Consider the following 27,406-nt stretch of genomic DNA (forward strand, 5'->3'; position numbering starts at 1 on the left):
AATACTGCTAAATAGTTTTGTAAGAAAAGGGACAAAAGTCGAAGAGATTTGTTTCTCGGTAACCATCACGAAAACTTAAGATGTTTACAGAGATTATGGTTAAAGTAATCTTAAACTGTAGCTGTTCTCTTAAAAACTTGACCTGTGTGGGTCATCTAAATACCATTAATGTGGTAATATTCAAAATAGATTATTAAAATTAATTTCTGGGGGAGGAATGAAAGACAAAAATATAGACAGAAGAAAATGTATTCTTTGTGCCATTAGAATTAACAGGAAACTTGTTTGTTATGTTTTAATAATTTAGGATGATGTTAGTAACAAATGATACGACATTCGTTACAACTGAAATAATTTATTACAAATTCTTTGTTTTCCGTGTAGCTTGGATGCTAGTTGTGAATCGTACAGAAAGCATGACATTTTATGGGGCACGTATAGAAAAACGAACTAATTAAAATCGAAATGATTTAACACATTGGCTATAACTAAAACCTTTTTCAAACTAAACATTAGTTAAGTGTATATGTAGTTTTAGATATGTCCAAACTTTTGTATTGAAACAAAAATATCTCGTGAATAGATGACTGTTTGTGGAAAGCTAACACTCAGATTAATTTTCTTTATTTTTACTTTATTTTTGTTGTTGTTATAGTGGTGGCAGTAGTATCTTATGTTAGCTGCATATTTGGGCTTTGATAATGTGATTATGTGCATTGGAAATAAGCACTTCCTTCGCAAAGTATAAAAAAACTTGTTAAATCAAAATGTGCAGAAATGAGAGAAAAAATTATAGTGATGGAATACTTCATTATCAGAAATTGTAAAATTAGTTTACAAAACATTGTTTTCTGTAAGCACCATATTATGAAGAATATAAATGTACTGTACTTACAGCAAACACAGACGAGTACTCTAATCTTCTTCGAGCTATAGACTGCACAAAACAGATTCTTGCACACGTGAATCAAGCAGTGAAAGAGGCTGAAAACCACCACAGACTGTGTGAGCTTCAACAGAAAATGGATCGAAGTGGCCTTGAAAAAGTGGATTCTTTGTTGACTCAAAACTACAAAGTTAGTTAAAAGCATGAAATATACGCTTTAAAAAATACGTGGTTTTTAATCCACATGTAAGAAGAAGTAGTAATTAAGTAATTCTTAATTAGTTTATTAGGGACTGGAACTAATAATACCAGTTTATTTGTTGTTCATGGAAAATATGCTGACTAAAACAAATTATTTTCTGGAAAGACATTGTATGTCTGTAGTGTTTAAGATTGTGAGGAGAATTAATAATGTCACTGTGTCATGTCTTTTTAGTTCTGAATGGTCAGAGTGATTGCAGAAAGGGACAGATATAAATTTTGGCAGAATGTTGTTTTTAGTTAAGGCAGCTATATTTTTCTAACAGGGTTGATAGCTTGTGGAATGGATTGTTTTCACATGTGGTAGAATTGAATTAGGGCTGGCTTTAAGATTATTTATAAAATGCATTTATTAATAGTTTTGCTTTAGAGGAAAAGACACCCAAGATGTACCAGTAAGTCCAATGTTATTCTAAAAGCCTTATATATATTTGAATGATAAAGGCTGGTTTAGACTTGTTTATATTTTTATATCATTTAATGAATGGGACAGGACAGTCAAAATAGGGGAGGGTCTTATTTTTCTTAAATTTTGTATTAGACAATCTTTCTTTTGTTTCTGTGTAATTTATTCAGTATGAAAGTAATTGTCCAACATTTTCTGTCAGTGAAGCAGCAAATACTTCTTTATAAAAGTATATGAAAATGTTAAAATCTGAAATGTGATTATTTATCAGATTATCCGTAACTGTTTGTAAACAAGTATTGATCAATATTTTAACTCCTAATGACATAATTATCAGTTAAAACAAAGTAATTAATTTTAAAAGGAACTGGATTATCTTGAAGTACTTCAGATCAAGGGCTACTCATAAACTTAATGTCATTTAGAGTATTTAAATTACCATTGAAAAGTATTTCAGGATACTGTATAATGTGTAAACTATATACTTTACATTATACACTATCTTTATGTGTATTTCAGGATATTGTATAATGTGTAAACTATATACTTTACATTATACACTATCTTTATGTGTATTTCAGGATATTGTATAATGTGTAAACTATATACTTTACATTATACACTATCTTTATGTGTATTTCAGGATATTGTATAATGTGTAAACTATATACTTTACATTATACACTATCTTTATGTGTATTTCAGGATATTGTATAATGTGTAAACTATATACTTTACATTATACAGTACCTTTATGTGTATTTCAGGATATTGTATAATGTGTAAACTATATACTTTACATTATACAGTACCTTTATGTGTATTTCAGGATATTGTATAATGTGTAAACTATATACTTTACATTATACAGTACCTTTATGTGTATTTCAGGATATTGTATAATGTGTAAACTATATACTTTACATTATACAGTACCTTTATGTGTATTTCAGGATATTGTATAATGTGTAAACTATATACTTTACATTATACAGTACCTTTATGTGTATTTCAGGATATTGTATAATGTGTAAACTATATACTTTACATTATACAGTACCTTTATGTGTATTTCAGGATATTGTATAATGTGTAAACTATATACTTTACATTATACACTATCTTTATGTGTATTTCAGGATATTGTATAATGTGTAAACTATATACTTTACATTATACACTATCTTTATGTGTATTTCAGGATATTGTATAATGTGTAAACTATATACTTTACATTATACACTATCTTTATGTGTATTTCAGGATATTGTATAATGTGTAAACTATATACTTTACATTATACACTACCTTTGTGTATTTCAGGATATTGTATAATGTGTAAACTATATACTTTACATTATACACTATCTTTATGTATTTCAGGATATTGTATAATGTGTAAACTATATACTTTACATTATACACTATCTTTATGTGTATTTCAGGATATTGTATAATGTGTAAACTATATACTTTACATTATACACTATCTTTATGTGTATTTCAGGATATTGTATAATGTGTAAACTATATACTTTACATTATACACTATCTTTATGTGTATTTCAGGATATTGTATAATGTGTAAACTATATACTTTACATTATACAGTACCTTTATGTGTATTTCAGGATATTGTATAATGTGTAAACTATATACTTTACATTATACAGTACCTTTGTGTATTTCAGGATATTGTATAATGTGTAAACTATATACTTTACATTATACAGTACCTTTATGTGTATTTCAGGATATTGTATAATGTGTAAACTATATACTTTACATTATACACTATCTTTATGTGTATTTCAGGATATTGTATAATGTGTAAACTATATACTTTACATTATACACTATCTTTATGTGTATTTCAGGATATTGTATAATGTGTAAACTATATACTTTACATTATACACTACTATCTTTATGTGTAAACTATATACTTTACATTATGTATTTCAGGATATTGTATAATGTGTAAACTATATACTTTACATTATACACTATCTTTATGTGTATTTCAGGATATTGTATAATGTGTAAACTATATACTTTACATTATACACTACCTTTATGTGTATTTCAGGATATTGTATAATGTGTAAACTATATACTTTACATTATACACTACCTTTATGTGTATTTCAGGATATTGTATAATGTGTAAACTATATACTTTACATTATACAGTACCTTTATGTGTATTTCAGGATATTGTATAATGTGTAAACTATATACTTTACATTATACACTACCTTTATGTGTATTTCAGGATATTGTATAATGTGTAAACTATATACTTTACATTATACACTACCTTTATGTGTATTTCAGGATATTGTATAATGTGTAAACTATATACTTTACATTATACACTACCTTTATGTGTATTTCAGGATATTGTATAATGTGTAAACTATATACTTTACATTATACACTATCTTTATGTGTATTTCAGGATATTGTATAATGTGTAAACTATATACTTTACATTATACACTATCTTTATGTGTATTTCAGGATATTGTATAATGTGTAAACTATATACTTTACATTATACACTATCTTTATGTGTATTTCAGGATATTGTATAATGTGTAAACTATATACTTTACATTATACACTATCTTTATGTGTATTTCAGGATATTGTATAATGTGTAAACTATATACTTTACATTATACACTATCTTTATGTGTATTTCAGGATATTGTATAATGTGTAAACTATATACTTTACATTATACACTATCTTTATGTGTATTTCAGGATATTGTATAATGTGTAAACTATATACTTTACATTATACACTATCTTTATGTGTATTTCAGGATATTGTATAATGTGTAAACTATATACTTTACATTATACACTATCTTTATGTGTATTTCAGGATATTGTATAATGTGTAAACTATATACTTTACATTATACACTATCTTTGTGTATTTCAGGATATTGTATAATGTGTAAACTATATACTTTACATTATACACTATCTTTGTGTATTTCAGGATATTGTATAATGTGTAAACTATATACTTTACATTATACACTATCTTTGTGTATTTCAGGATATTGTATAATGTGTAAACTATATACTTTACATTATACAGTACCTTTATGTGTATTTCAGGATATTGTATAATGTGTAAACTATATACTTTACATTATACAGTACCTTTATGTGTATTTCAGGATATTGTATAATGTGTAAACTATATACTTTACATTATACAGTACCTTTATGTGTATTTCAGGATATTGTATAATGTGTAAACTATATACTTTACATTATACAGTACCTTTATGTGTATTTCAGGATATTGTATAATGTGTAAACTATATACTTTACATTATACACTATCTTTATGTGTATTTCAGGATATTGTATAATGTGTAAACTATATACTTTACATTATACACTATCTTTATGTGTATTTCAGGATATTGTATAATGTGTAAACTATATACTTTACATTATACACTACCTTTATGTGTATTTCAGGATATTGTATAATGTGTAAACTATATACTTTACATTATACACTATCTTTGTGTATTTCAGGATATTGTATAATGTGTAAACTATATACTTTACATTATACAGTATCTTTGTGTATTTCAGGATATTGTATAATGTGTAAACTATATACTTTACATTATACAGTACCTTTATGTGTATTTGAAATAAATCACTTTTATGGTTTAGTTTCTCATTCCTTGCACAAGCCACTTTCCTTTACGTACATGATACTGTCACAAGAGGGCCTTTACGTACATGATACTGTCACAAGAGGGCCTATTTATCCATTAAATTTCTTAATGCTTTCCATTTCTAATATATGGATGTTTGTAAGGACTTTAAATGTAGAGATCTATAAATAATATACTTTTACTCTGAACACTGTATCAGACATATTTTCCTAAATTTCCTTGCTCTCCAGTGGCTTAATAGCTGTCTGAAGGCTTGTAGTTCTTAAAAACAAGGTTTTGTTATCAATTACTGATGTAACACAGATAGTGCATTGTGTATCTTTAGGTTTAAAATAGTCAAAGCAAACCACGTTTTTTCTGTTTCTTATAGCATCTTGACCTTACCAAGCACAAGCTAGTTCATGAAGGACTTCTGACTTGGCGCTTGTCAAAAAGGTTGCTGGATATCCATGTTGTCCTCTTAGAGGATATAGTGGTTCTGCTCCAAAGACATGATGACAAACTTTTGCTGAAATATCATAATTCTCATCTGATGTCAGACACTAAAGTAATCTATAGTCCAATTCTGAAAGTGCAGAATATTTTCACTAGAAATGTTGCTACAGGTGGGTGATTAGTGCTAGTTATATTTAATGTTCTTACAAAGTCATCTAAGAGAAAATAGAAATTCTTTTAATTGGATATGTTTAGGGATTGACAGTGATTTAATAATTGAGATTATCCATCAGTATCAGGTTGGAGATTGATTGTGTTATATCATTAACATGCATCTTTAGTAACAACCTGTAGGTCTGTCTCTTGTAGCTTTTGGATGTTTTCTGTAAATGTTTTGAATTTCCATGCATTCTATAATAGAATAGTTGTTTAGTTCATAACATGGAACATTTATTATAATTATTAAGTTTTCTTTGTTTCATGTATTTGAAATCATGCATTTGGTGCTAACTAGTTACACTTGTAGCTTTTGGATGCAAACACACATTTCTTTGTAAATGTTTTGTTTTAATCTATTTGTTTTTTTATAATAGAATCTACAAAATGTTTTGTTCACTTAAATAGGAATTGCTTGCATTTATTATTAATTATTAAGTTTTCTTTGGTTTCATATATTTTGACAGCAGACAATTTTCAGGTTTTCATCAGTGAAACCACAAACATTTTGTTCAAAGATGAAAAGACGTGTTTTTGACAAGTACTGTAATATCCAACTTGAGTTTCCTTTGATGTATAATGTTGTACAACAGAATGTTTGTTTGTTTTAATATCCAACTTGAGTTTCCTTTGATGTATAATGTTGTACAACAGAATGTTTGTTTGTTTTAATATCCAACTTGAGTTTCCTTTGATGTATAATGTTGTACAACTTGAGTTTCCTTTGATGTATAATGTTGTACAACAGAATGTTTGTTTGTTTTAATATCCAACTTGAGTTTCCTTTGATGTATAATGTTGTACAACAGAATGTTTGTTTGTTTTAATATCCAACTTGAGTTTCCTTTGATGTATAATGTTGTACAACAGAATGTTTGTTTGTTTTAATATCCAACTTGAGTTTCCTTTGATGTATAATGTTGTACAACAGAATGTTTGTTTGTTTTAATATCCAACTTGAGTTTCCTTTGATGTATAATGTTGTACAACAGAATGTTTGTTTGTTCAACTTGAGTTTCCTTTGATGTATAATGTTGTACAACAGAATGTTTGTTTGTTTTAATATCCAACTTGAGTTTCCTTTGATGTATAATGTTGTACAACAGAATGTTTGTTTGTTTTAATATCCAACTTGAGTTTCCTTTGATGTATAATGTTGTACAACAGAATGTTTGTTTGTTTTAATATTCAACTTTTTTAAGATTATGTTCAAGTTTTAGGCATGAAATTTCAGGTTATTTAATTAAAATGGCAACGTTGAAATTAGTTGTAGGGAAATACAATGTCACCTAAGGGTGTGGTGGATTTAGATAATGGTATACATTGCCAATTGAAAATGTAGTTTGGGAATGACTATCACCTGTTGGATCTTTATCTCGTACAGCACTGTTTAGACGTTAAGGCTATGTGTTTTGAATTTCTTTAGTTGTTTATAGACACTTAAAACAGCATCGCCTGTTGTTTTAGTACTCACCCATGCTACGTAGATTTTAAAATGTCTGCTACATTAATTGTACTAGGAGTGTTTAGTGGCTACTGTATGTTGTTGAATAGGTTTACTTTCACCATTAGAGGTGTTCCCCATGACCACCCTTGGTATGGATTCCTGTACATGGTGAAGGGACCTCCCAGGAAAGGTTCTGTTCTTTTAGTTTACCCCCTCTGGGATCTAAACATCCACCCACATGTTTGCTGAGCGTGGTGACCCATGAAGGGGAGGAGAGGATCCTGGTGGTTGAAGGGTTCAACCCTAACAGACCATTTTGGCCTTGACTTCCTGTAGATGGGCAGCCTTGGGGTGGCCCCATTTGGGTCAATTGGCTGGTTCACTTGGGTTAGGGTCAACCAAGTACCATTATTGAATGTTCTCAACAGATGTTGTGGATGTTGTATCTGATGCTGGTGTTTGGGTATAGTGCTCACAATATTCTGGTGTTGCTGCAGTGTCCTTGTTTGACATTGTAGTGCATCCACTTGTAGGGCTCCATGGCAGATAGGGTCAGTGGGCACCGAAATTTCCTTTTTTTATTATCGATTTTCCAAATAAAAACTTAACTAGTGAAAAAAACAGTCCATATGTAAACAACTACGTCTTGAAGATTCTTAGCAGCAATCTTCAACATCTGTAACACCTGTTGTACCTCATTTTCTTATAGTACATTCTCTTTCAGACAAACTTTTAGGGCAAATGCCTCCCTTTTTCATTCAGAAGGGACTAGAGAGACTTGCTGGCTCTCTAAAGTCAGTAAAGAAGCTTTAATCTGCAGACATATTGGTGGAAATATCTACATCTCAACACAGTGAACTGTTCTTGCATTCAAAGGCGATTGGGGATATACCTATTGAGGTTGCACCTAATGTTACTTTGAATTCATCATGAGGAGTTAGTGTTGAGAGGGATTTGAAGAACATCCCAGAGTCAGAGATTCTCACTTGTTTTTCACCCAAGGAATTTCTGCAGCGAGGCATATCTCCACTCACAAAGATGAAATTACAATGCCGACCAATGTCCTCGTTCTGACATTTACATCACCATGTCTACCTGTCACCATAAAGACAGGTTATCTTAATTGCAGAGTGTGGCCATACATTCCAAACCTTCTCCGATGTTTCCAGTGTCATTGTTTCGGTTAGTCGAAGATATCATGTTGTGGTTCCTTGACGTGTGCTCATTGCAGTGGCAAGGACCATGATGTCTACAAGTGTGAAATCGACCCTCATTGCATCAATTGCAATGGCTCTCACCAATCCTACTTTCATTCTTGCCCTAAATGGTTGGAAGAAAAAGAGATTGAACATTTGAAAACGATTCATAACATTACTTATCCTGAGGCTCGTATGTTGCTGTCCACCACTTCATTTCAGATATATGCTGCTACACTTTTTTCCACTAGTACAGTGGGAGTGCACAAGGATATTTCTGTGCCTTCAAAAGAACTGTCCTCAAACCAAATGAAAAGTCTTCTGACCTCCATGTTTAAAAAGGTTGAATCAACTTCAACACTCATCTCTGTCCATTCCATACATTCCAACAAATCCCGAGATCCACATCCGTTGCTTCCAAGTACAGGCACTTCCTCAGATACATCTTTCTCTCACCCCAAGATGCAAAACAATTATTTGTTCACATCCTTGTTCACTGGAATCCTCTTCCAACAGCAAGGACCTGCCCAATTGACCCAGGGCCAGATCCGTGGAGGTTAACAGACCTCTCTTGAATAAAGACTGTTAAAAAAAAAAAAAAAGACAGGATCATAAATAGAAGGGTTCTCCACCCAGTTCACCTGCACATAACTAAGAATGGTCACCTTGATACAATGGAACTGTCGAGGTTTACATTCTAATCTAGGTGACATCAAACATTGATGGCTTCCTACCATTCTGTATGTCTTTTTTTACAGAAAACATTTCTTAAACCTGCTGATACAGTAACCTTTCAGTGGTTTTCTTTGTGATGGCTGTGTGATGGACGAGTGCATGGAGGGATGGCACTATTGGTTGATCAGCATGTGGCCACTGTTTCTTACCAAAGCATCCCACCTGGGGTTGTGTTTTATTTCTTTGGCAGGCCATACTTTTTCAGAACAGATGATCTGCCATTGCTTCTTTTAGCCTTTGTTATCCAGGCACAGTTAGATAAATTGCGTCTGTCCATGGATAACATTGCTGTATCCACTAGTCAGCTCATCCCACCATGGCTTCTTACAGTTCCCAAATGTGACCTATCTTTAAGTCATCTGAGAAAAGCACACTCCTGATTGGAAATATTGTCTATTATTTGCTGAATATCTTTCGAACCATCCTTTCATTCCTATTTATACAGATGGTTTGAACTCGGGTGGCTGTGTGAGTTCTGCCATGGTTTGTTGTGGTTTGGTGGTTGAGCGGAGAATTCCCTCTACAGATTCTGTGTTCACTGCTGAACTGTGTCATTTCTTTTGTCCTGGATCACATAGAAGTTAAGCAGTACTCAAACTGCACTATTTATACTGACTCACTTTGTTCTCTACTGGCTCTGGAATTGCTTCACGTTAGTTCACATCCTGTTCTTGCTGATATTCAAATCTGACTGGCCCATTTCTCTTTAACATCTACTTCTGTCCAGTTTTTCTGGATACTGGGCCATGTTGGTATGTGCAGGAAGGAGCTCCCAGACACTGCAGCCAAATCTATCTGCTCTGGCACTATCACCGCTGTCTGTTCTAGCTGGCATTCGACTTGGAGTGTGCAACATGAAAACAAGCTCTTCCAAATAAAACCTTATATTGGACTTTGGCCGTCTTGCTTCTGTAAGGATTAGAAAGAGGAAGTTGTTCTAACTAGACAACATTGGTCACAGATTTTTAACTCTTTGTTTTCTTTTATCTGGAACTGGTGCATCAATATGTAGTTTGTGTGACACTCAGGTCACAATGAGCCACATTGTACTTTCTTGCCGTCGTTACGACTCTCAACGATGGTACCATTTTACACATGTTCTGTTCCAAGGTTTGTTCATAACGTTAGACAGTGTTACTGGTGATGGGGACGCTGTCCACCTTGGAAATGTATTTAGTTTTTTAAAGGCCATTAATCTGTTTAATGCCACTTACGTTTTTAAAATTTATGGATTAGACCTTTTTAGTGTGATTCCCTTTTAAGAATCAAAGTACGTCTGGTTTGATTTGAAATTAGAAAATGGCCAAAACGTCCAATAACTCGAAACCAGGACTGTCAAGGCCAACTTCAGGTGACCAACACTGCTATTTGAAATACTAGTTTTGAACTATCCATCAGTCATCCTTGGGAATTATTAAAATTTTGCTCCATGTGTTTTAAAACTTTTATTACTTTTTGAAAATGGCCATAACATCAAATAACTCTGAACCAGGACTCGAAAGGCCAAGTTCAGGTGACTGATGGTTTTTGTACTTGCCTGTTAGTCTTTCTGGTGAGATATGATAATTACAAGTATGCTGCAGGAAGTCCTTTACAACTTGTGTTACTGTAGTTTTTCTTTTACTGCTGTAGACTAGTTGTAAATATTGGTTTTATGCTATTTATGTTTTTTTTAAAAATTTGTTTTGTTTTACCTTAATTTCCTTTTATGAACTTTAGTAAATTTATTTTTATTTTAACTTTTTACCAGATGTTTGGCACAGAGCCTAACTACCAAATCAACCAACCTCATGACCAACAGGTTCACTCTGAACCTAAACTCTTACATGAGTAATTTAGGCAATGTTTAAATAACTAAATATACGATAGTGTCTGTACGTCTTGTAAACCTTGTGCATTTATAACGTCACAACCAATAAAATGTTTCGCACACGAAGCACGAGTTTCTTTCCCAACACCATATTAAAAAATAAATTGCAGAAAGGTACAAGATATAAAACTGTTATGCATATGACTTGGCATGATAAATAAGCATGTGAATATTAGTGCAGTCATAAAAGCAGAAAATGCAATTGAAGTTGAAATATGTGAAAATTAGAAATAAATAGCCGTTGAAGGCGAATTCAGATGAAAACATTTTGAAATTAAAGATGTGACCCATGACATCTCATGAAATTCAGTTCTGATGGTGTTTATTGGGTGACATTAAATTCTGATGCTTAGTTTCATTTACATTCAATCTGAGAAAAAAGGGTTAGTTTGAATATTTAATTTATTTATTCAAGTTTTAAACAAAATGTTTTTTCTTTTTCACAGAAGAAAGAGGTTTCTTTCTAGTCTCGACATCTGAACAACATTCTATTTATGAGTTTGTTGCTGCTTCTCCCTCTGATAAAAATCTGTATGTAACATCAAAGTTAATATCTTCTTTTATATGTTTACAATATTTTCCTAAATAACTATATTTATTTTTCCTTTTCCAAGTGTTTGACAACTTATTTTTATTTGTTTTCTGTACTTTTTAATATCTTGATATTTATTTTGTAAAATATTTGTCAGCTAATTGGTTTTTTTCAATAACATTTATCAACAGTGAAAGTGAATTTTAAAAGTATATATTGTATTGCTGTACCATATAACAGGTGGAGCTAGGATAGCTCACTTATTTTAAATCAAGGTTTTTAAAATGCTAGTTTTAAAAGACAAGTTCTATACAAAAAATTAAAATGGATTGAAAGAACCTGGCATAAAGAGCTTTATTGAATCTTTTAGTTTCTTCTACATTTTTCAAAATAGCAAAAACCAAGTGATGAAATCATAAGCTTCAAACTACCTAGTTAATCTAATGAGGTAAAAATCTGATATTTTTTGAGGAAAAAATTGAACCTTTCCAGTTACTGAATCAAATTATTTATCGGATTAAAAATATCTGTTAATTTGCTGATTTACCTTTTCTGTTTTTGCTCTGTTATATTTTGTTTTTTACTTACAGGGCTCTCGTTTAAATATGTAAACAGAATAATTTGAACTTAAATTGTTTAAGTGTAACAATATTTGAAGGTTTAAAAGTTAAATGTCACCATTCATTATCAGCTGGTTACAACATATTACTGCTACAGTTGAGAATTTCAAACTGAAAACTGTACAAGCTTCCAATCAACAAATGCTGCCATCATTACAATCTGAGAAAACGGAAGAATTAGAGAAAAGGCACAAACAGTAAGCAGGTTTTAACGCTTTACTCACATTACTTTGTCCGAAACAAATGTAATGGTCAAGTTTGACATAACGGTCAACTTCAACAAACTTAGTTTTTATGTCCATTTTTTTTCTATTTCTTCCTTGGTTTCAAAAACATTTCTCTTGTGACAGTGTTACACAAGTTCAGTTGTTTAATAAACTTTATTCTGTTTATGTTTAGTGTAAACTTCAGGACATGAGGTGATTATAAAATTACTTGACTGTTTTGTTTTAGTGATTTCTTTGAGGGACATAGAAGTGTAATTGTGAAGCAGAATGAAATGTTTTTGGTAATGTTTATCAAATTTCTTTTGTAATCATCCATTTTGTTACTAATTTTTCAAAGCATGTTTACACAAGTTACAAAAAACGATTTGCCATGTTGTTATTTTCTATTAAAATATTTGTTAGGCTGCCTTCATGTTTGGAAGTTAAACCAAAACTTGTAACTCTGTATTATAGTAGAATATTGTGAAATCATCAAAGTACAAAGATAATTAATAATGTGAATAAATGATCTATTAGTCCTCAGCTGTAGTTAAGATAGTACAAGTTTATTCCCATGTCTACACGTACTCATGTATACATAAAGTTTGCACAATTTGATGCTTTGATGTACACTACATTGAAGCTAGTAACTGCATGGTTTACACTTGCATCTTAGATGTAATTCATCTGTAATCTTGGTACTTGTCAAGTATGACATTAGTCACTAATGTCATGTTATAATAGTATGGTTAAAAGAACCATAATAATTAATTGTTTCTATCTTGGTGTATCTTAATGTATTTGTGGTGTTTTATTTATAAATAGATGATACATTTTGAACATTCACACAGGTGACCTGTTACATACTTTATTTGTAAGTTTTATGTATCAGTTAAAGTTGTTTTTATTGCATACACTAACACGTGATTATGTTTGTTTGTGATTTAAATATAAATCTTTTCTTCTCTTTATCATAAATTCAGTGATTAAAAAAACATTTCAAACTCTTAATGTGTGATGGAAGAGTATAAACAGAAATAATATAGAAGGTTTTTAAATCTTTATTAAGTTGTTTAGTTTTGTCAGATAAGATAATTCATATTTATTTAAGTTTTAGGTAGAAGATATGGATTTTGGAAGAGATAAAATATTTTCAGATTAGGTTATCAGTGGTGATACAATAGGTGATTCTAAGTGTCACATTCACCCACTATATTTTCTTATCAATATAACAATTACCATTAAGCGTTAAAAGTGAATTCTAAGGTATAAATGAGTGAATTCGTATAAAGGAAGTTACAAGCAGTGATATATAGGTTCTATTATCTTGTATGTTAAAGCATCAAACACTGATAATGGTGACATTTAAGAAATTTATTATTATTATTATTTACCAGGATTTCACCATCTAAGGAACCAACTGGCAGAACAAACAATGAAATGGAAAGTGGTGATGTTCTCCTTAATCCTGAATGTGATTCCAGTAGAGAGAACTGTAACAGTACCAGCCATACTAGTGCTTCTGTTCCTTCAAAAAAGTCTCCAAAATCGCCAGTAAAAGAGAACCAATCAGAAGATAGTAAAAGACCTAGAAAAAGTTTCGAGAAAATGGAAACTTATCACGTTGTTGACATTCCTCGGTTAATTGAACCGTGGGAAGTTAAAATTAGTGAGGGAGTTGTTATTGAAACTGCAAAGAGAGTAGTGACCCCTATAGGTAACTATTGGTATACTGTTTCATGTCCTGAATGAAAGCACAAAATAAATAACCTTTTTCTAGGTTTTCAGTAGAAAGAAAACGTTGAGTAATTTTAATCTTTCGTTTAACATTAAATAAAACAATTATTTTTATCTTCTTTGTTATAATAATAGTGTGAAATTTCTTGTATTTTACTAGAAAAACTAAGAAGAAAAGACCAAGAAATAGCAGATACCTTAAGTGAGAAGCAAGAAATAATAGCACATTTCCTTCAGTTACCACCTCTCAATGGAGAGGTGGGGAGTGGTGGAGAGGTGGGGAATGGTTTTTAACTTTTCGTTATAGAAATTGATACTTGAATAAACTGTCATTGTGTTTCTATATTTTCAGTACGTTCAGAAAATACGTCACTTTAGCTACAACCAACGTTTATAATGCTATTTTTCAGTAATATTTCTCTAGTACAGTATTGTGTAAACTTCTTAGAACAACAAAATATTTAATGATTATTTCCATTTTGTGGGACTAATTCTTCCATACCAATATAGAATGTAAATTTCAACACTATGGTAATACTTCACTGATCCCTGTTGACAAATGAATGAGCCAGGGTGAGAATACTTATTATTCTTTAGACTTCCAATATACTTGTACCAAGTGTATGTCATAAGGGTTCTACTTAAATTAATATACTGATCAAAATTGTGGTTTAAAACAACTGTCACAATACCCCAAGTGGTGTCTTAAGTGTATAGAAACAAGCTAGAATATGGTACCACTATGTGATAGAATAAATCAATTTAATAGCACTCCAAAAATAAACCTTGATTTAAAAGAATAAATAAATAAGAAGTTTAACACCATATATTAAATTTTGTTGTCGTACCACAGATCAAGAAAGATAGATAATTGTCAGTAGAGCAAAGGGTTCACGTACAAGCTTTGTGATGCTGGTGAACTCTTTGACAAATTACTGCATACTTGAAATGCTCCCAGAACACTATCAAGTACATCCTGGATTGTGAGACTGAGACAGGTAAATATGAAAATAGGAAAGGAAAAGGCAGAACACTTAAACTGAATAGTACTTATGTTAAGTATCTTAGTTTATGTTGTCTTGAGAACAGAAGGAAGACTGTCACTGACCTCAAGCATGAGATATACAAACATGACAGAAAAGTGTCCCTATCTACAGTGTCAAGAAGACTTAATGAAAATGGAATATTTGGTCGTGTAACAGTTGTAAACCTCAAGCATGAGATATACAAACATGACAGAAAAGTGTCCCTATCTACAGTGTCAAGAAGACTTAATGAAAATGGAATATTTGGTACAGTGTCAAGAAGACTTAATGAAAATGGAATATTTGGTGTAACAGTTGTAAACCTCAAGCATGAGATATACAAACATGACAGAAAAGTGTCCCTATCTACAGTGTCAAGAAGACTTAATGAAAATGGAATATTTGGTCGTGTAACAGTTGTAAACCTCAAGCATGAGATATACAAACATGACAGAAAAGTGTCCCTATCTACAGTGTCAAGAAGACTTAATGAAAATGGAATAGTTGGTCGTGTAACAGTTGTAAACCTCAAGCATGAGATATACAAACATGACAGAAAAGTGTCCCTATCTACAGTGTCAAGAAGACTTAATGAAAATGGAATATTTGGTCGTGTAACAGTTGTAAACCTCAAGCATGAGATATACAAACATGACAGAAAAGTGTCCCTATCTACAGTGTCAAGAAGACTTAATGAAAATGGAATATTTGGTCGTGTAACAGTTGTAAACCTCAAGCATGAGATATACAAACATGACAGAAAAGTGTCCCTATCTACAGTGTCAAGAAGACTTAATGAAAATGGAATATTTGGTCGTGTAACAGTTGTAAAACTTTTACCTCAATCTCCAAAAATTGCTCAGAAACTGAAATTTGCTAAAACTTGCAGAACTGTACTATTGATGTTTGGGAAAGGGTATTATGGATGGATGAGCCTAAGTTTGAAGTATTACTTCAAAGTATAGATTGTACATCCAGTTAAAGAAAGGTAAAAGGTACTTATCTTGATGTGTATCACCAACCATTAAGCATAGTGGAAGCAATGTGACGATGTGGGGGTGTTTTCTGCTGAGGTAGCAGGAGATATTTACAAAACAGATGGAATATTAGACCAGCACAAGTACCATGAGATACTGATTCATCATGTTATACTTAGTGGCTTGTATATTATAGATAACGTATTCTACTACCAAGAAAATAATGATCCCAAACACTCATCCAACTTGTGTAGAAATGATTTAACTAAGAAAGAAGCTGCTGGAGTCATTATCATGATACAATGTCCCACAGAGCCCCATATCAACCTAACTGAGTCGATCTAAGATTTGATAAATCAAACATATGGCAAATCAAAGGTTACTTCCAAAGAGATTTTATGAGTGTATTAGATACATTTGGAATAAAATCTGACCCAAAATAAACTGTTTACTGAACTCGAACTTTAACTACATTAAAATGTTACAACTCTACCTGTAAGACTGTCTGCACTCATTAAATCAATAGTGACCCAAAATATTAACTGTTTACTGAACTCGAACTTACACAGAGTCTCTGTCATACTAAGTGTGAAAATTAAAACTGTTTACTGAAAACTGTTTACTGAACTCGAACTTTCACAGAGTCTCTGTCATACTAAGTGTGAAAATTAAAAACTGTTTACTGAACTCGAACTTTCACAGAGTCTCTGTCATACTAAGTGTGAAAATTAAAAACTGTTTACTGAACTCGAACTTTCACAGAGTCTCTGTCATAATAAGTGTGAAAATTAAAAACTGTTTACTGAACTCGAACTTTCACAGAGTCTCTGTCATAATAAGTGTGAAAATTAAGAGTTTGTTTCAGCTGTGATTTACCTTCCATTGTTCTTTGAAAGTAGCCTGAAATGTACTGTGACTTCATTATAACAGTTTTTGCACAGCGCTGTGTGTGTCTTTAGTGACAACAATTGTCTAAATAAGATACTCTGAAATCAATACTTATTTACTGTTTAACTGATTAGCTATGGCTTTTTAAATTGTTTCTGTCACTTGTTAATAAGTTTTATATGTTGTTGGAAAACTGAAACCTTTATTTTAACTGTAAGAAAGTTTTCTGGCAATTATGTGTTCTGAGAATTAATAATATAGTGAAACCTCTTATTATTAATATTATTAGTTTACAATATCAGAAATGTTGCATATTTTACAAATTCCAGAAATAAGTGCAAAAGTAATTGGTTTACTTAACGTACAAACTGACGGTTCAATCAACTATGAAACATTTGTGGCAAGTAGTAACCAACATACAGTTATAATTATTGTATCTAAACAATAAACTTGGAATTTCATAGTTTGTTTATCTATGAGTAGAGCAACAAAAGTGTTAAGTATTGCTTACAAGTTACCACAAAAGTGTTAAGTATTGCTTACATGTTACCACAAAAGTGTTAAGTATTGCTTACAAGTTACCACAAAAGTGTTAAGTTTTGCTTACAAGTTACCAGTGACTCGTGCTGGTCTGGTTGGTTTGGATAAATTGTTCCATTAACTATTTCTAATTGAATGACGATTCCTTATTCCCTTTTTGTGCATGCCAGTTGTTTATTTTGAGTTGTTTATAAAGTAGTTTTTATTAACTTTATACAAGAAAAATGTCTAGTTCTTCAATAGTTATCTGTTTGTTCCTCTGACTGACAGCTAGATGAAAAGAAAACTTATTTTGCTTTTGTATAGCTGTCATTTTTTAATTATTTACTTTGTGTATAATCTAGCTGCTAACATACCTTTCAAAAGACCTCTAAGTTTTGTGATATTCCTACTTGTGGTATAACAAAATCAATATAGTACTGTTACTTCATCTCCAAAAGTAGCGTTGAAATTGCCAGTCTTGCTGACCAGTTGTTGTTTTTCTTTAACCACTTCCATGGTAATGAACCTTTCTAAACCAAATGTTTTAATTTGTTTAGTAGGTTTATTTCAACTTAACCTGAGTGTAAGTTTTGGTAAATAAATATTTTATTCAATTAATCTAAACTTTTAGACTTTGTTTCAACTACACCAAAACTAATGAGAAAATTCCACCTATACGATAATTATAACCTTCAAAAATAGGGTGGCCTCTGCTTTATTCAAATAGAAGTTTCCATTTTTCTATTCTTTATAGAACTTTGAATCTGTGTTGGTTTTTTAGTGTAAGAGTAATTTATAGTTAGATATTGGTACAGACCTATGAAGTATGATTGGATTAGAATATTGATTTAGACAGAACTTTGTACCTGATTTGTTAGGATTAGTTTAGTAGTTGTACAATTAAATGTCATTTTGATATTTTATCTAAAAAAAACAAACTAATTGTATAGTCTGAAATTTTTAAGATTTAAAACACAGTTGATTATGTGGGGTCAGTTTTTCTTTTATCCTGATACAACTGTTTAAAATGTGCACTAACATTGCACAATATATAAGGACAATATATACAAGGTGTTGTAAAATTATAAGAGGTTTAGTTGTTTTATTCAGTGTTGATGATTGGTTATTCTTTTTAAATTACATCTTTATTTTGTTGTTGTTTTTTTCAGATAGCTAACAATCTAGAACAACCAAAAGAAGTTACAGAATTAGTTGAGGCATGCATGTACCAAGGTACTTGTGTTGTTGATGGCTTCACTAAAACTTGACAGTTGTTTTTCATTGTTTTTCTTTGTTTCGTAAATTGTAAAAATTGTATTTTATTTTGGCTTTTAATTTGGAGGATTTATAAGTTTGAAAGACTGGGTTTAAATTTTTTTAATAGCAAATCGGCTCTCAGAACTGTTAAATGAACCATTGAGAGTTACAGGAGACAAAGTGGTTACTTCCAGTGTAGAAGGTAGGTAATGTTTTTAACTTTAAAACATCCTTCAGAAACATATTTACAAGTGTGTTAGATCAGATGCTGTCTCTTATGATTTTTATAATGGTATAATTTATATTGTTATATCTACATTTATTTCATTGTCTGATTTAGCTAGTTGTTACATATCTGACTGATGTTGTAATTAGTGCTCTAACTCGTATCTTTATATTAACATTTATTTAAGTTGTATAATTTGTTTAATTGTTATGTGTTTAGTTGAAGCCTTAATTAAAAATTATAAAGAAAACAATGAACCTGTTTAAGAGCTTTTGAAATGAAATGTATTTTGTTTTAATAAGTGATAAATAATTAAACCTAATGTTTTGTTCATATTATAGTTAAATATGTTCCAAAGCTGATTTTGTTTTTATGATGGGAACTTCTTTATTTTCAATTCTCTTGGTTGATGTGCTTTTTACCTTCCTTTTCCAAAACCAAATAACCTTAAATTGGTAGTAAATATTGGCATATCTTTGGGTAATTATTTCACATAGTATACCCATCAACTTCTCTGAGAAAAGCCTTGTTAATTGTGTTACAAAGGTATTGGTTACAAGTTTTTATTGTCAGTGCTTATAGAAATTTAAATTTCCATAGTGGCAGAATGGTTCATAAGTTCTGTGTACAGTAGTTGTAACCAAATGTCACTGTATGTGTGTAAATAAAGTTTCATGTAGAAGTCTAGGTTTAATTTAGACAACTCCTTTTTATAATTGCACTTTAAACAGTAGTGGTCCGACATGAGGCATGTGACCCTGAGTCTGAGGGTCAGGGGTTTGAATCCCTGTTGCACCAAACCTGCTTGCTCTTTTAGCTGTAGGAGTGTCAACCCCACTATTCCTTGATAAAAGAATAGCTCAAGAGTTGGCCATGGATGGTGATGATTGGTTGACTTACCTCTAGTCTTATACTGTCCAGTTAGGGATGACTAGTGCAGATGGTCCTCGTGTGTGTGAAATGCAAAACTATCTAACTAGAATTGTACCAGTAGAGCCTAAATCCATAATATATCGTAGCAAGAAAGCTTTGTAATAAAATAAAATAAAATTATTGTTTTCTTTTCTAATTAGACTTTCTATTTCAATAAATACTCCTAAATTATTTTCTTTTTGTTTTGGCATCAAATTAATTGTAAAATAACTTGCTCATGAAATATTTTAAACATGAATAAAACATGCTGGTTATTGGAATTACTGAATGAAAATAATGTTGAACTTAATGTTATTTGGACCTGTATCCACAAGCTGTTTATAATACATAGAATTAATAACTTATTTTATTCATAAGGTATTTAACAAAATATAGAACCAAGTTATAGCTTCCTCTTGCCAAAGCTTTAGTTAAGAAGTGAAGTTCTATTGGGTATTGAAGCTTTTTAGATAAGTTGTACAAATTCAGGTTATGATAGATACTTGTAGTACACTTCCATAAGAGTACTTGTAGCTGTATTTTATAAGAATATTGTAACAGACTTTCTGTTTAATTCTTGTTTTTTGCTTCAGAGAGTAATGGTGGAGAACAGACATCCAATGAGTCTCCAACAGTTAGCAGACAGTTCATTCATTACCAAGGTGTTCAACCTGAAAAGCTAAAAACAGTTTCTGTAGCTTTGAACAAACACCTAACTCATCTTATGGTAACTGGAAAGAGGGAAAACTCACTTAGTATTTTCTGTCTCTATGGTTGTATGAAATTTACATATAAATATAGGATAGTATATATATTCTAGTTTTCAACTAAATATTTATAGAAGTGATAATTAACTCTGTTTATTATAAAGTGAAATAAGAGGTAAACAGTTTGTTTGTGCTTTTCTGTATAACATGGAATAATTCATAATTTGTAAGGCTCTTCTTTTGTTACTAGGTTGTTGATTAATCGATGCTTTATCCCCAGTGGTAAGCATGTAGATGTAATTCTTAAAACTGGGTTTCAATACCTGTGGTGAATGCAGCACAGATAGCCTGTAGTGCTTAATTACAAACAGATAATATAAATTTTGTGTGTTAGTGTAATTTATTTGTCATTTTGATCATTTCTCTTTAATAATTTTTATTACATGAATTTTAATGATATAAAATTATAATAATTTTGAGTCTTTAACCAGTAATCGTCTTTGTACAGTTAGTTATAATGTTTACTAATCTTACAGGTCATATTTCATGTTAAAACTTCTATTGTTAAGTAAAGGTTCTCGCATCCCTCAGGCTATTGTAACAGAAAAAGAGGAAAACCAAAAGCAGCTGAGACAGGAGCTCCGTGCATCAAGAGAACAAATCTATCTGTTACGCAAACTACATCGTCACTGTTGCAGCCTTCACGTTCCCTCATCCGGTACTAACAAGAACAAACCTAATAGTCCAGTTTGTGCGGGTTCTTTTTCACAAGGATTGTCTGTTCAAGAAGCAGGTAGAACTTGTTTCATTAGGGTTTAGTTGTTTGATAAAAAATGATGCGTTTTCTTTACAATTAAAGATATGGTAAACTACGTGTATGGTAAGATTTGTGATATTGGGAAAACCGTAATAAAAGTTGATAAATATTGATATTAATAATAAAGTATAGTTTGTAAATTAGTGGGTACATTTAAATAAATGAAAAGAATTACACATATATAGATATTATTTATATAATAAAACAACCACTGATTTGTTAGTTTAATATTATAAGTTAGTACATTATTAACACTGTTAAGTTTCAAATGAAGTACAGAATTATTACCTATTTTATGGTAGGTGTTGTGTACCTATAGTATCCATGTTTTATGGTAGGTGTTGTGTACCTATAGTATCCATGTTTTATGGTAGGTGTTGTGTACCTATAGTATCCATGTTTTATGGTAGGTGTTGTGTACCTATAGTATCCATGCTACAGGTATAAGTAAAACTTTGTTTTGCCCCACTCACATTGCACGTATGCATGTGTTTACTAATGCGAGTGTACTTCTCATAATGTTAGAGAGAAGCTTTAGGTAAATTGTTCTTTGTTATAAGGAAAGGAATGAACTGCCTACTAAGAAAATGATAAATTACTTCTCAGAATTTGTCTTTGTTTGAAGAAAGACTAACATATGATTAAAGATATTTTGTGAAGTGTACACCACTTTATTTTTCACACAGTTTAAATGACAATGGGCTCATCAGTGTTCATATTCCCTAATGAAATGTAACGGTAGTGTGTGGAAACAGAGGGTCAACAGTGAAACTTAACAGTAGAGTGTGGAAACAGAGGGTCGACAGTGAAACTTAACAGTAGAGTGTGGAAACAGAGGGTCGACAGTGAAATTTAACAGTAGTGTGTGGAAACAGAGGGTCGACAGTGAAACTTAACAGTAGTGTGTGGAAACAGAGGGTCGACAGTGAAACGTAACAGTAGTGTGTGGAAACAGAGGGTCGACAGTGAAACGTAACAGTAGTGTGTGGAAACAGAGGGTCGACAGTGAAACGTAACAGTAGTGTGTGGAAACAGAGGGTCGACAGTGAAACGTAACAGTAGTGTGTGGAAACAGAGGGTCGACAGTGAAACGTAACAGTAGTGTGTGGAAACAGAGGGTCGACAGTGAAACGTAACAGTAGAGTGTGGAAACAGAGGGTCGACAGTGAAAAAACGATTTGGTAAATTTTAAGATTACTTCTCTATTCTTCTGTTTATTCAGGTTTTTACCAGTATTGTTGTTGAGTATTTGGTAAGCGTGTAAGTCACTTTGCTTGCTAGACTGTTATTCTGACATAACAATTACTGTGAACATAATATCAATTTGGTTTTGTTTTATAGAAATAGGAGAGGAAAAAAGGTCACTCACATCACCAGATATTGAATGTGATGGTGACAACAGGTGATGACTTTGTAAAGAGAAACTAAGGCTTGTTGATGCTTTCTCTGTTTAGAAGAAATTAAAAATCGTTTATAGCCAAGAGATCCCAAAGTTTGAATTTCAAGGGGAGAGAAAACAAAAGAATGCAATGATTTGGAGTGTAACGTTTTATGTCTCTCACTAGATTGTAACTTCAGTGAGGAGAACCAGTACGTCAATCGTATCAAATATGGATCATGTTGTAGCATTACCTTGTTTCCTCAAAAAGGGAAAACTATAAGCCTAAATCTTGTCCATGGAAGATATTTGAAAAATTGTATATTGTTTAATAAAGTGTTTTTTTAATAGTTTTGAAATAAATAACATGCTGTATGAATGATTGCAGTACTTGTTTGAATTGTTTTTTTTCGTGTAGAAACCTTTGTTGAATGGAACAAATAGCTTATAGTGATTGGAGTTAAAAAGGTAATTTTTGAACATCTTCAGTACACAGTTTCCCCTGATATTACAGGGGGAATCCCCCCTCCTCTGCTGGTACAGCAGTAAGTCTATGGATTTAAATTGCTAAATTCAGGGGTTTGATTTCACTTGGTGGACTCAGCAGATTGCTTGATGTGGCTTTGCTATAAGGAAGCATGGACGACTACACTGGAAACACAAATTATTATAGATGAAAGTTTTCATCACTTGTTTAGTTCGTTTTGTCACTAGTATTTTAACGTGGTAAAAGCCATTGACTGATTTTAATGTAATAGCGTAGTCTTTAGGGATGGGTCTTAAATTGTTATGAAATATATGCTTTTGTTCATAGCAACTGCAAAAAGGTTGCCTTCAAACTATTTAGTAAAACAAATAATATGCTAGACTTCATTTATTGTATAAATTTCATGTTATGTTTTCTTCAGACAATTTAAATTATAAATGTGCTTAAGATGGTTTTCATTTTACATATGTACGTACAGCTCGTGTTTCAGGTGTTTATTTGCAGTTATTTGACTTGTATAAAATACGAACGGGTGATGTAGTAAGCCTAGTGTCACCGTCAGAAGGAAAGAATGAATGATGTGATAAATGATTATTTCATCTAGTATAACATGGAGTCAGGTGGAGAAATGGACATTGGTGTTTGAACAGTCAGTTACAAAACTGGATGATGTGGTGCATTTCGAGTCGGCTACAAAACTGGATAATGTGGTGCATTCCGAGTCGGCTACAAAACTGGATGATGGGGTGCATTCCGAGTCGGTTACAAAACTGGATGATGGGGTGCATTTCGAGTCGGTTACAAAACTGGATGATGGGGTGCATTTCGAGTCGGTTACAAAACTGGATGATGGGGTGCATTTCGAGTCGGTTACAAAACTGGATGATGGGGTGCATTTGAGTCGGTTACAAAACTGGATGATGGGGTGCATTCCGAGTCGGTTACAAAACTGGATGATGGGGTGCATTCCGAGTCGGTTACAAAACTGGATGATGGGGTGCATTCCGAGTCGGTTACAAAACTGGACGATGTGGCGCATTCCGAGTCGGTTACAAAACTGGACGATGTGGCGCATTCCGAGTCGGTTACAAAACTGGACGATGTGGCGCATTCCGAGTCGGTTACAAAACTGGACGATGGGGCGCATTCCGAGTCGGCTACAAAACTGGACGATGGGCGCATTCCGAGTCGGCTACAAAACTGGATGATGTGGTGCATTCCGAGAAAAATGTAAGGGAACAAAAATGCACTTCTACATCACTGGCGTCACTGAATGTCATCACTTGTCTCTGTCTTCATCTTGAACTTGGAGATGGGCTGTGCTCAAAGAACGTGTCTAAAACCTTTGAAAAATCAAGTTTTATCTGATAACATCCTATATCCAACCTATAATGATTGATGTTCTAAAAACATGTAGGTTCAAAAGTCTTGATGAAAATGAAATGGAAACCTGAGTGCTTTTTTTGAAAGGCCAATTTTTTTTTTATCAAGTTATAATGATATATTATTTAACAAGAAAATAGGACAATCTAACTAGCAAAATGAAATCCTTGGACAGTCTTGCAAGATCTCTTTATAATGTTGTCAGTGAAATGGCACGTATGCTGTGAGAACAGGAAAAGATGAACCAGAGGTGGTCTCACTGGTGATATGGAAGACATAAAGGGTGGTTGTATGGAACAGGAAAAGATGAACCAGAGGTGGTCTCACTGGTGATATGGAAGACATAAAGGGTGGTTGTATGGAATCATGTGGATGAAGAACTTGAGTTACGGCCAAATTTTAACACAAAATGTTTTACTTTTAAGAATTTAACTAGGTTAGAATTCAAACTTCAAATATAATTTAATTCCAAACTTATTAACATAAATTCATAAAATAGTAGATGAATAAAAAATTTTTTAATGCAAGTGAATAAACGCGATGAAATGACCCTTTGACCCGTGACCCATCGCGAAAGATAATTCTGTCTTTTATGTATTCAAAACACTGAACGCCATGTTTGCCAAGGTAACGTGAATGTGTAATGTGCGCTTGTACATAATAAACTCAAAAGTATTATTACTTTATTACTCAAAAAAACAATATTTATGAGATTAATTCCTTTTGGCACATAAACTGCTCTAACAAATTTTAACAATACATTTTACTGCGTGAGCTCGTGCTTTCAAACCTTTATCATGAAGCGGAATTGAAGGTTCACGTAAATGATATTTGAAGTGGTAAATAAACGGATGTATAGCATAGTGACCAGTGAGGTTTAATTAATTAATTAATATGAATGCATATTTGAAGATAAGTTTTGTGACTTTTTCATTATAAAAATACAAAAGCAAATCATTTTAGATCAGTTAACCGAATAACTATTCCAATATAGACAATAAACAACCAGTTTAACTTCCCGCTTTACGTTTTTCTCTTCTTTCATGATTATATTAAAAGAAATTCCAGTATAAACAGGTGATAACTATTGTTTTCAGAAACGTTATATCACATTTCGCTATCTCTCTATAGTTGAAGTTGAAATGTTGGCTGGTATCTTGTGTTGCGTATTATCGATTTTCGGAAGTAATTTATGTTATGTGTCGCTATGTGGTATAGCACCTAATCAATAACATCCACCGTCAACACATGGGATACTTTTTCCAACTGAAACCGGAATTGACTGCCACTACCGAAAGGACGAACATATTCGTTGATCAGGTTCGAGTCCCCAATCCGCAGATTGCATATCAACCTCTCAGAGTTGATACAGTTTTCTACAAATATGTACATTCTAAATATAAAGAACCTTGCGTATTATGTGAATAGTATCAATACTCACCTATTTATTTTAATTTTCTTTGTAAGTTTGATATCTTTAGGATGTTTATAAACGCCCTACTATCCACTAACATTTTTACAGAAGTTAACATTTTTTAAACGACTGGTTCTCGGCGAATAATTCTTGCAACATTTTTATTCAGCTAATAAGAGAGTTACCAAAATAAAACTTTAAAATACAGTTCATGATAGAGGAACATTTCTAAGTGTCATGTCTAATTGTTTTCAACATTTGTAAGTGCCACGCCTAAGAGTCACATTGTCAGCTTTGGTTCTTAACACTTGTGTCATAAACATGTTAGGCGCTCTATTGTTTTAGTAACATTATGAATATTGGGTAACAATATGAGGCTTCGTATTGTTATAGGTAAAGCAAGCAGAACATTTGTTACATAGGTAAGGCAAGCTTTACAAGGAAAAGCAAAACATTTGTTACATAGGTAAGGCAAGCTTTACGAGGAAAAGCAGAACATTTGTTACATAGGTAAGGCAAGCTTTACGAGGAAAAGCAGAACATTTGTTACATAGGCAAGGCAAGCTTTACGAGGAAAAGCAGAACATTTGTTACATAGTTAAGGCAAGCATTACGAGGAAAAGCTGAACATTTGTTACATAGGTAAGGCAAGCATTACGAGGAAAAGTTGAACATTTGTTACATAGGTAAGGCAAGCTTTACAAGGAAAAGCAGAACATTTGTTATATAGGTAAGGCAAGCTTTACAAGGAAAAACAGAACATTTGTTACATAGGTAAGGCAAGCTTTACAAGGAAAAGCAGAACATTTGTTACATAGGTAAGGCAAGCTTTACAAGGAAAAGCAGAACATTTGTTCGAAAAATACGTTTGTAAATATGAATTTAGAAGTAAAATAATTTGTCTTCTAATAAAGAGAGAATTATGTTTAAAATAACTCATAGATGTTTATTTATTTTAAATATATTTATACTTTTAAATGAATATACATTTTGAAATATCCCAATTAGAAACTCTTTTGAGCATATATATGTAAAAACTACACTGACAAACACCACACCAACATTATTTATAAAATACAATGTAATAACTGCCACGACTGCAGTTTTTTAAGTCCTACGATTTAAAAAATAAATCACGGATATATTTA

At 31.9% G+C, this 27,406-nt stretch overlaps 1 protein-coding gene across 15 annotated transcripts in view; it reads left to right on the forward strand.

The window, feature by feature from the left end:
- LOC143234822 (A-kinase anchor protein 13-like) overlaps positions 1-23,353 on the forward strand; it is a 35,288-nt gene extending 11,935 nt beyond the window's left edge. For 12 of the 15 annotated variants that reach the window (XM_076472470.1, XM_076472464.1, XM_076472471.1 and 9 more), the window contains 11 exons: positions 898-1,076; positions 5,642-5,876; positions 11,617-11,701; positions 12,394-12,519; positions 13,926-14,245; positions 14,426-14,541; positions 18,847-18,910; positions 19,062-19,136; positions 20,666-20,799; positions 21,371-21,572; positions 22,938-23,353. In XM_076472470.1, the coding sequence (XP_076328585.1) occupies positions 898-1,076; positions 5,642-5,876; positions 11,617-11,701; positions 12,394-12,519; positions 13,926-14,245; positions 14,426-14,541; positions 18,847-18,910; positions 19,062-19,136; positions 20,666-20,799; positions 21,371-21,572; positions 22,938-23,002 (1,601 nt within the window). In that variant the 3' untranslated portion in view covers positions 23,003-23,353. The other 3 variants (XM_076472467.1, XM_076472469.1, XM_076472478.1) reach the window with 3 other exon arrangements.
- The last annotated feature ends 4,053 nt before the right edge of the window (positions 23,354-27,406 follow it).

The sequence above is a fragment of the Tachypleus tridentatus genome, chromosome 12, assembly GCF_004210375.1.
Source record: "Tachypleus tridentatus isolate NWPU-2018 chromosome 12, ASM421037v1, whole genome shotgun sequence".
Taxonomy (NCBI): Eukaryota; Metazoa; Arthropoda; class Merostomata; order Xiphosura; family Limulidae; genus Tachypleus; species Tachypleus tridentatus.